Raw genomic sequence first — 11804 nt, 5'->3', positions numbered from 1 at the left:
TTGGGTTCGACACTCTTATTTATCGAAAAAGCTACAATTGATCCCCTATACTTGTGGGTTATCAAGACCTTTTTCTGGCGCCGTTGCAGGAGCAATAGCGTGGCGTGAATATTCTCGTGTGTGCTTGTTTTCTTTATCACTAAGTAGTTTTTATTTTGTGCTATTGTTTTCTATCTTTAGTTATTGGTAGGAAACACAAAATACCAAAAAATTAGTTGTACCTGCTAAACCAATGGTTGAAGAACCACCCAAACTCTATCATACCGTTGAAGCTTTCTACATGGATCATCTTCGATCCCTCTGTGATCGTGCTGAAAACCAACTAGCTTAGTTGAGGGAAAATCATTAGATGAGAATGCTCATTATGTGTTACACCGATTATCTCAAAAAGGGAAACTTTTATGGCATCATATTAATACTATGCATTTCTATGCTTGGAATTTATGTGAAATATATGATTTTACTAGTTGTTCTGAAAACCCTAAGAAACACCTTCCCTACCAATGTTAGTGATAATGGAATCGTATCTTCTTATGCTAAATGTGATTATAGTTACTATGATATTGAACAAATTGAAGAATTTGTTGCTTTTAAGGGTGCTTATGAAATTGCTTCTTTCATTGAAAAGTATGATATTACTCTTTACAAATCTGAAAATTCTATCATACTTAAATATTGCTATGAAAATTATGTGGGTAATGCTTATGTTAAACCATATATTGCGGACTCCTCCGCTATCCAAGAAGAGACTAATATTTTACAGGAAACTATGGGGGAAGAAATTGCTGAAACTGTGAGCTCATTAGATGAAAAAGATGAGGAGGAGAGTGAAGAACAAAAGGAGGAAGAGCGGACTAGCTACCCGTGCCCACCTTCTAATGAGAGCAACTCTTTAACTCATGCATTGTATAATTTCCCTTCGTGTTTACCTAAGGATGAATGCTTTGATCCTGTTGATTCGTTTGAACTGTCCCTTTTTGATGAAATTAATGCTTTCTATGCTTGCGGCCATGATGCCAATATGAATTATGCTTATGGAGATGAACTTCCTATAGGTCCTTATGTTAAGAATTAAATTATTGCTATTGCACCCAAACATGATAGTCCTATTATCCTTTTGAATTCTCCCAAGTACACTATATCGAAGAAGTTTGCGCTTATTAAGGATTATATTGATGGGTTGCGTTTTACTATTGCACATGATGATTTTGATGAATATAATATGCATGTGCTTGCTACTCCTACTTGCAATTGTTATGACAGAGGAACCTCATCTTCACCTCTCTATGTTTCCAACATGATAAAATTGCAAGAAACTGTTTATGCTATGTATCAACCTTTATTATGTGTGCATGAATTGTTCTTTTATGACATGCTCATGCATAGGAAGAGAGTTAGACTTCCTTGTTACATGAGATATATTACTTTGTGCTCATTACTAAATTATAAATCATTGTTAATTAAAATTGGCTTTGATATACCTTGGGATCTGGGTGGGTCAATTACTTGAGTACTTTATGCCTAGATTAATGCCTTTAAAGAAAGCGCTGCCAGGGTGACAATGCGGAAGTTTTAGAGAGTCATTTACTTGTTTGTACGCTTTTATAAAGTTTAAAAACCAAAAAAATATAGAGGGGAACTTAAAACTTTTCAAAAAGAAAAGTGAAAGTGAGAAAGACGAGCACCGTTGAAGTGGGAGCTAGCCTTGAACTTTGTTCATGCCCATGGAAACTTTGCGAACCTTGATTACAGAAACTTTTCAACAAAAATAATTACCCCCCTTGTACAAATCCATTGTATTACAAAAATAATGTGCCAAGATTTACCTTTAGGATGTTTAGATTGTTTGTTTGGTATGTGCGGTGCAAAAACAGAAACTTTTGTTGTACTGCCTTAATTTACATTTTTTTTAACTGGAACATGCAAAAATTCTGAAATTTTTACACAGTACGGATATACAATTTGTTTTATTTTGTTCTAATTTTTAGAATTTTTGGAGTTATAGAAGTATGGTCAATGTTCAGATTACTACAGACTGTTCTATTTTTGAAATTCTATTCTTGTTGCGATGTTTGCATATTTTGATGAATCTATGGATTGTATCGGGAGGTATAAGTCATGGTGAATTTAGAATACAGTAGATATAATGCAATAATAAAATATGAATGTGTTTGCAACAGTACTTAAAGTTGTGATTTGCATTATTATACTAACGGATCTCATGAACATTTTGTTAAGTTTTGTGTCAATGAAGTGTTCAAAGATGGAGGAGGTTTCGATATGAGGAGAAGGAGGAGAGGAAAGAGTTCAAGCTTGGGGATGCCCAAGGCACCCCAAGTAAATATTCAGGAGACTCAAGCGTCTAAGCTTGTGGATGCCCCGAAAGGCATTCCATCTTTCTTCAACAAGTATCGGTATGTTTCAATTTTTGTTTTGTTCACATGATATATGTAAATTCTTGGAGCGTTTTTTGTGTTTATTTTTCTCTTTTCTTTAATGCACCATGTTGGTATGAGATAGTCCTTGGCTGATTTATAGAATGCTTTATGTGCTTCACTTATATCATTTGAAGTTGGATGCCTATTTCTCTTCACATGAAAAACCATTATTTGTAGAATGCTCTTTTGCTTCACTTATATTTATTAGAGCGTGGGCATGTATTTTGTAGAAAGAATTAAACTCCCTTGCTTCACTTATATCTATTTAGAGAGTTAACATGAATTGGTCATTCACATGGTTAGTCATTAAATCCTTCATAAAACTTGTAGATCACTGAATATGATATGTTTAATTCCTTGCAATAGTTTTGCGATATAGAGACGATAATATGTGGGAGATACAAGTGAATGATTGTGGTTTAGTAGGAATATTGGTGTTAAGGTTTGTGATTCCCGAAGTATGCACGTATAGTCTCTTGTTATGCTACGAAGTTTGAGCAGGTTTATTACTGATTGTCTTCCTTTGCGTGGAGGTCGGGGCGCGCGATGGTTAACTCCTACCAACCTTCCCCCTAGGGGCATGCATAGTAGTACTTTGCTTCTAGGGCTAATAAACTTTTGCAATAAGTGTGTGTGTTCTTTATGACTAATGTGCTAGCCTCTACGGTACCGTGCATTGCCCTTTCACATAAATTCACCACTCTCACCTTTCCGCAATTTGCTAGCCTCTACGGTACCGTGCATTGCCCTTTCTCACCTCGAGAGTTGGTGCAAACTTCGCCGGTGCATCTAAACCTTGTGATATGATACACTCTATCACATATAAGCATCATTATATCCTCCTCAAAACAGCCACCATACCTATCTATTATGGCATTTCATAGTCATTCCGAGATATATTGCCATGCAACTTCCATCATCATCATATACATGACTTGAGTATTCATTGTCATATTTCTTTGCATGATCATAAGATAGATAGCATGATATTTTCATGGCTTGTCCATTTTTTGATATCCTTGCTACGCTAGATCATTGCACATCCTGATACACTGTCAGAGGCATTCATATAGAGTCATATTGTCCTAGGTAGCGGAGTTACGGAGTGGAGGGAGTCCGGACTGGCCCTTAATACAATAATTACCTTAGTAGCGTTTCTTGAGACACACACACACACTGCTAGATTGAATACTAGCAGTGTGTTCTACCCACGTACACGCCCTAGTAAGATTTATGCATTTTAAAGATTTTAAGCATAACTGATGATCTTTTGCCTTTCAATTTGTATGAACAAAAAGTTTTAGTGCATAATTAAGTGTTTATGAACATAATAATTGAAACATACCTAGATTTTCATGGGATATTTAAAACACGCTATTTTTAATGATAGTTTTGAAAGGGGCGGAAGCATCCAACGACAGGTTTGTATAGATGTACTATGCACCATGTTAAATTTACCTATCTAATTATGAATTTATTCTAGTTGCATTGGTATTGGAAAGGGAGTATAATTTAAAAAAGTCGTTTGCAGCTTTTGTCCTCGACCGAATGCCGCTAGTGTTCTACTAGTAGTGCTCAGCTCAGTATCAAACGCTGCTTGTCAGTTTTAAAGATTTTAGGGTTTGAATATCACTGTGTTATGGGGGGGTTTCTTTTCCTATTTTTTTCGTATACATGTATTATTCATTAAAGTAATTGTAAAATTTAAACACAACTACTTACTATAAAGGAATTTTTAAATTTAAGTAAATGACACATATATTTACACATAATAACAATAGCAAGGTCCATATTTGGGCCTCTCGTTGCCAAGTTGTGCACTATTAGCGACATTCCCTTCTCTTGCACACTGCTAGAAGTTTCTGACTGGGTATGTGTGCATGATGCACCTTACTAGCTGCATTCGCACAGCTCGCATGCTGCTAGATTCAAATTATCAGCGATGGTTCTTCTTTTCTGGAGCCCTACTGGTAATGTACACATCACATCTAACTTTCCTCCTCCATGAACGTCTCCTCCAAGAACGAGGTTTTCCCTACTCTTGCTGGCGCCGCCGGCAATCTGCCTTGTCTCCCATGGCCATAGGGCTACAGAGGTGTGGTGGATTCCGGCCCTTGTTGGCAGGAGGCCCCTGCTTCGTTTTTAGGTATTTTTTTAGTTTGTTTAGGGTTTGTATTCTGTTCAGGAAGGTGAGGTGACGGCGACGGCTCCCTGAAGATGGAATAAGATTCTCCCTGCGTACCACCATCTCGGTCGTGCGTCTAGAGCATCGTCAGAGGGTGTGTGGAGGTGTCTCTCTGCCTCTTTGGTGGATCTTGCCAGATTTGGTCGGTGCTTGTCTTTGGTGGGTCTTTTTGGGTCCGGTCTTTGTTTGTCTGTGTTTGTGTGTCTAGATACTGTATCCTTCCGATCTACACTTCTCTTTATCGTTGTTGGATTGTTTTGGTGCACTAATCTTTTGAGGTTTTAGCACCACGATTTTTCGATTGTCTACTAGAACAAGGTTTGTCCGGGTTTGATGAGGAAAGAGTGATGATGACGGTTTGCCTTCAGCTCGCTCCGGTGCTTGTAGTCGTCGCTAGGTAGCCAATAAACAATAATGTAATTTTCATATATTTTGTGTTTTTTACTGCCAGGATGTTTGATAAATAGATCGAAAGTCATTCCCGTAAAGAAAACATAGATTATGAGACAATAGAATAGAGTGCAAAGGAGGCCATCAAAATTTTGCTATGATTATTTTGTAGTCTTAGGACGCAGAGGAGGTAAAAGAGAAGTATATATTTAATAATTGCAATCCTGCAAATCAAGGAGACCCTCGTTCTGGTACAGTCAGCTTTGCGGAGGGGAAGCTACGAAGCGCTACAAATTAAGAAACAAAACCTAAAGCTATGAAGCCTAGATTCATTCTCATGCCCATGCACCCAACACCCTATCACAAGAAAAGTAGCATATATCTACCGATGGACGGATCGACGTGCCCCGAACACACATACGGATACGATGCCGGCGGCCAGGCCTACGCACGTCGTGCTGTTCTAGCTACGGTTTGCTCCGCAGGCCGCAGCTGTTATATGGCCAGCGATGCCCCTGACGCGACGCGACGCGACGCGCGCGCGCAGGTCTTCTCCGCCTCTGCACGCCACGACCGATCGGCGGGAGACCTGGCTTTCTCATCGTCGCATCCTGTACCGCATCTCTCCACCCCGCCATGGATTACTGATTAAAGAAACAGGATTCTGAAGTCAGTCTTGTGCTAGCGGCGACGAAATGCGCTGAACAGGGCGTAGCTAGCGTAGGCCAAAGCCCATACGTATACGGGTTTGCTTCCCTATGTCCCGGTGTCTCATCGACACGGACATATGGAGGTAAGCAAATCTAGTCAGAGAGCGATCCTCGCGGCACGTACGTACTTATTACTGTACTTCGATGTCACTCACATCAGTCATCAGATCAAGGAAGGCTACTGCTGCTGCTGATCATGATCGTATTGTAAACTCATAGGGGTATGTACTGTAGCGGGGCTAAGCGGGGTGATGCAGTATGTGTTTTCTTGAAGGAAATGTAGTGTGTACGTCATTGGTGCTGCATGGGACGCGGGCACACACTAGTAAACTCCGATCCGAAATGTCTTACATTTAAACTGCAAAAACGTCTTACATTTATGGACATAAGGAGTAGATAGTAAACTCCAATCCAAAATGTAAACACTTTCAGAAATTTTACCATCAAACAAAGTTCTAAGCACAATCGATTGGCTAAGAATTTGAGAACCGGTTGGACAACTTTTGGTGTTCCCCAATTATGTAAGCGCTCCCCCTGAAACGACGACCTACCTCCTCTTTCAATGCCTCTACACTGCTAGAATTTTGCACATGATCAAAGGTTAGCTTGGTCGACAAGACTTGGATCCCGCTCCTTGTTATCACCTCAGCTCGGTTAATGAGTGTGCTAGTATGAGGTTGTTAATCGTTTGGTACCCCTATGAAAGCCACAAGGCCCACATCCACTATTCTTATGCTTGTCTCTAGAGAAATTTCAAATTATTGAAATGTGAGTGTCTCGAGAGTCCAGAGTCAATTCAAGAATGCCTACGATCATCTTCTCCAACATCGGTCAAACATGCGGCACCACCTTTGGGTCACCGCTAGGTATCTTACCTCAGGGTTGTAATTCCACGAGAGTAATTCCACACATTTGGCTACATACCGCCTTTGTATGTACATACCTTTACTTTTTTTTTCTTGTTAATCAATAAAATATGACAAATCCTTTTGCTTTTTCTGAAACTAAAATTTTGACAAGCTAGGAGAAAAATTACTCACATGACAAACATCAAACAAAAATTAGTATATTCATCAAGAATCATATTGTTATGGTGTGTATTACTATTTTTATGTGATATAATATGTTCGCACCAAAATTGACGATAAAAATATCATCGCAAGACCCCGACAACGTCGTAAAACACTTACATTTCCCATCGAATATGTGCTCCATGAATTTATGGTAAATGTGTATACAATACTAATCCCACATGACTAGATATGTGATCCCCATTAACTTATTTGTCACAACAAGCAACCATGACCTGAACATGCAAAATGCATGGGAAAAGACCCACATCTACATGCAAAGCTCAACCATTCCCATTTTACTAAGCTACTTATATTCAATAAATAATTTACAACTATAAAATAATCAAATATAATAAAGCATGCATATGTATTTTAGTTTTAGTGCTCATATTATTAATCCAAATGCTCATGTTTCAGACAACCAAATATAATCAAAATGTATTGCAACCAATATCCGCAGCAACACACATGTGGTATTATCTAGTTAAGGTCTATGATGAGATGTTTTCAAGCTTTTTATGTTGACTATATTACAACTATTATTAAAATATCTTGGAATCATTAATTAAGTCAATTGTAATCATATAGTTTAAGTGGGTTTTTCATGGATGCTATTGCACTCCTAGCTGAAAAGACTTACGACAAAAAATACAAGGAAATTTACCATTTTAGTCATTTACATATATGTTTAAATATTTATAGTCAAATCAAATCTTCAACTTTCATCAGAAAAGTAGGCATTTTTCAATATATTTGGATCCTACTCCAACATGCCAAACAAAGCTAAAATGATTCTACTCATGGGAGTGTGTACTTCAATGTATATATGGTACTAATATATATATGCCTATGTCAAACCCGTTTACTCACTTGGTTTGTCAATAGACGTAATTTTATGGGAGATATAATAATACTCTTTCCACCTTTACTGACATGATCTTTTTATATATTACTTGCCAAACTTGGCTTCATGCTTTCTAGAAAGTCATGTATTTACCAACGGATATGTGGTATATAACTTTAAACACATATTCCAATAGCAATATAATACTCCAGACTAAACACCATTAACTCTTTCATTTGAAACCATATTTTGAATATTCTTTTATATACACCTTTATGTGCATGAAAATGGTGCAAGGTTAATCCCAATGTTCCATATGAATATGTCATCAAATATACTAGAATTGTGACATTTTAGAATTAGTATTGAAGTATATTGAAAATGATAAAGAGATACATATAGCCTATTATATTTATACATGTGGTATATCAAAAGAGGAGAGTATATACTTTGAGAGTGCAATATATGTAAGTGCCGAGTCACTATGAGCGAATACAAAGCTCATATATACATTAGTCGTGTACTTGCGTGAATGCTTATGAGCTAGATTTGGTTGACGGCCGAAAGAAAGTCTCATCCTGATCGCACATGCACAACCTTTTTATCCAGCATGATACACTTATGTAGAGCAATGAATATTGTAAATCACATTTTTTTTTATATGGTAGATGAACTATCAAAACCACTTTGCTGGGATTCATGATGTGTTTGGAGATACTTTTTAGGAAATAAATAGGAGATTTAGCTCCAGTCTATGAAAAATATCCTTAATTAGATAAATGTTTTCTAGATGAACTAGAAGTATATATTAATTTCGATTATATTACCTATTGGGATATGAATCTGGTATAATTTTCTATGGAGTTGTTGATCCTGAATTATATACTGTAAATGTATATATGTAAGTGTAAGTTATTTTAAAATTTAATGAAATACATGAAAAGTTCACATATAAGTGTGCTCATGTTTTTTGCTAATTGTACATGTCATTGTTTAGCTTGCCTAAAATGTAGAATGTTCAAAATGTTGTATATATTACTCAATTATAGTTTTTTTCAACAAATTAGATGCCAAACCCTCCAAACATAAGCAACAAATAGTGTGTTCAGCTAGAATCTAATCAAACTATATGTAGGAAAAATATTTTGGATATATGGGTGTTTACATGACCCTATTAACCCTACAAATCATATCTCTCAGTTTCCAAAACTGAAATTAATAGTTAGCAGGTTCAGATTCCTCGCTTCACCAAACCAGGGTCATAATTACGAAAATAGCAAGGTATTCTCCTTTGGTAATGATGTTAGCAGCTGAATACTATATATCATGCATGATGCCACAACATCAACTTGATTTACATTAGGATGAAACTAAGTTTCAGTTGACGAATGAAGCTAAATCAAACAAATAAAAATTGTGAACTGCATAAATATTAGTTACTAATCCCTGTACTTCCAACTTTTTCAGTCCTAAATCTTTTAAACTTAGAATCTGATATTTATCCCTTTTGTCGTGCTCTTGTATAACTCCAGCTAACCATCCAAAACAATGTGTACTTGCAAATGATTGCTTCTGGAAAGATATTCCAGATAACCATGTACTTTGTAGACTGCAACTAATAACTCATATACACCATCCAAATGGAGTATATGTTAGCTAGGCTCATAGGGACACTGAGCCAGTGAGTTACATATATATCCAAATGGAACTTATCTTCTTTTACTGATGCAAAGCTTTTGTGTAGAAAAGAAAGTACAACTTAGCAAAAATAGGCAATCCTTATTTTATTTTATTTGCGAGGAAGACCATCTTTATTCTAGGTCAAGAAGGTACAGACCTAAACAGGCTAAACACTACGAATTCTTTATATATTTGCATACGGTTTCCTGATACTCTTTTGTTTGATCATAAAAGTGCTGACTGCATGTGCTGAACTTTTCTACGCTCTGTCTATCGTCCTTACCTTAAGTACCTTCGCTGATCTACATAAACTGTCATCTTATGAGCATAAACGCAGTGAACAAACCAACCATTTAGCTTCTCCCTCTCTAGCTTAAGATGATCAGCTTCAACAAAATCTTACAAAATAATTCCCAAATTAAGACATGAAAGAAAGCCAGATGTTGCATGAAATTAAAAAGAGCGATGGACTTCAAGAAAATCTTAAGAGGCACCTCAAAGCAAAGAAAAAATAGCACCATAAGACAAAACAATGAGATTTGCAAATAGTACCAAGAGAGTAGTAGATCCGTACACATGCAATATAATTAACTAAGACAATGATGCGCTCGGCAGATCAAGACCTAATTAAGCTGCTCGATCGCTAGTACCTGGAAGGCTGGAACTAGTATTGCATACCGTCCAAGAAATCACCGTCTTCGTCGTACTCGCCATCGTCATCGCATTCTCCTGCGTTGATGCACATCATCTCGCCGAGGTCGTAGTAGTACTCCCCACCAGTCATCGAAGCCGACATGAGGCCGCCGTTCATCTCGCGTCTGTGCTCCATGAGCACCGACGTTCCACCACCCCTCGCCCTCATCGCCTTCTCCACATCCGCTGCCCCCTTTCCCGACCCGGTAGCCAGCTCCGTCTCCTTGAGCCGGCGGCCTTCACGCTCCACCGATGATAGCGACGACATGCCATCTTCTCCCGCTCTAGCGGCGTTGAGCCGAGAGGACTCGGATAGGCGGTCGATGGCTGGCTTGGACTGGGTGAGCAGCCAGTCCACCGTCTTGCTGGCCTTGTCGAAGCCGAGCTGGTCCTGCAGCGCGAAGAAGTCACGCGCGACGTCGAGGGAGAGCCGCATCCGGCGGTCCCGGACGCCCTGTGCCGTCCGGATCTTGCTGTGCCGGTCCGTCCTGAAAGGCCGCTTCCTCGCCCTGGCGTGTCCGGTGCCGGCGGCCTGCACTGCGCCGGTTCTTGCCTCGTTAGCCGGCGGCATCTCCGCCGGAGGAGGAGCCGGCGGACGCGGCCTCATGAGCACCGCTTCCAGCGTCTCGGAGTTGAACTGGTTGCCGTGGCCGGGGAAGAAGTGGTCGTAGTGCTGAATCTGATGGTCCAGATGCGCGGGAGGCGCCACGGCGAAGCCGCTGGCAGGGTTTGGCACCTGCGCGGGTGGTTCTCGGGAGATCCAGAAGCCGTGAGGGTTAGGGTGGTAAGGCAACATTGGCGAGTGCAGTAGCGCTAGTAGCTGCCTGCACTTGAGTACTTTATATCTTCCTAGCAAGATCTACTTCTTGATCTGGTACTACAGTTGATTCTACTCCTTGGTCGAGCACTCTCTTCTTCCTCTTTCACATGAGAAATATGAGATGGACTATATTGGAAGTGACTAGGTAATAGGTATACGAACGATGTTGATATAAGCTCAGCTCAGCATGGTGTCCATTCCCACTGATGTACATATGCATCGGTCCATCAATGGGTTTAGTGGGAAGGCCCAGCCAGGGAAGGGAAAGAAGGGAGAGCAAAGGTTGGTGATGGAGAAAGGGTGCACAGGAAGCTGAAAGATATGGGAGTGGTGACTGGTGAGCTAGCTAGGCAGCTAGGTACTCCCTCCGTTCGGAATTACTTGTCTTGGAAATGGATGTATCTAGAACTAAAATATGTCTAGATACATCCATTTTCGCGACAAATAATTCCGAATAGAGGGAGTATTTATTAGTGGAGCTAGCATAGGGTGTGGGTGCGATGTGTACGCGCGCGTTTTGTTTGTATGTTTTTCCCAGTGATTTTTCTGCGTGCTATGCTATAGCTAGGTTACAGAGGGCAGCGAGGGCATTTGAGTTTCGAGCAATGGCGTCGTCCGTCGTTGTGAGTGGTGGCCCGCTGTCTGACCATCGACTGTTGCGTCACTACTGCGAGCGTTCGCGCAGGGCGGCAGGCTGGGCTAAGCATAGCTCAAACTCGACCCGTAGGTATTAGGTAGGTACGTAGCTGTCTGATGTTGGTGTGCGTAGTAAGGAGAGTTAGCGAGGGAATGATGAAGGCATTATTGCGGTCGATCGAGGGCTACAGTTCTCTACTGTAGGGACACGTGGGAATGCAGGCGTTTATGTGACATGTAAATCTATGTGGTCTCTGCATATGCAGTGTGCATGTACGTATGATTTTATAGTACAAGAACTCATATGTCATCATAAGTTAATCCATGTGACAAGC

General features: G+C 39.7%; 1 protein-coding gene across 1 annotated transcript; it reads right to left on the bottom strand.

The window, feature by feature from the left end:
* Positions 1-9846: 9846 nt before the first annotated feature.
* On the bottom strand, positions 9847-11100 carry LOC119305565 (transcription factor TB1-like). Its single transcript, XM_037582053.1, has one exon. It carries the CDS (start codon positions 10807-10809, stop codon positions 9985-9987), a length of 825 nt encoding a protein of 274 aa, XP_037437950.1. The 5' UTR covers positions 10810-11100; the 3' UTR covers positions 9847-9984.
* Between the last annotated feature and the right edge of the window lie 704 nt (positions 11101-11804).

Source organism: Triticum dicoccoides, chromosome 5B (assembly GCF_002162155.2).
Source record: "Triticum dicoccoides isolate Atlit2015 ecotype Zavitan chromosome 5B, WEW_v2.0, whole genome shotgun sequence".
Taxonomy (NCBI): Eukaryota; Viridiplantae; Streptophyta; class Magnoliopsida; order Poales; family Poaceae; genus Triticum; species Triticum dicoccoides.
This window is presented reverse-complemented; position numbering and strand designations above follow the sequence as displayed.

What these genes read in the sequence shown, in the direction of transcription:
- LOC119305565 (XM_037582053.1), bottom strand. Translation starts at nt 10,809, where the DNA reads ATGTTGCCTTACCACCCTAACCCTCACGGCTTCTGGATCTCCCGAGAA.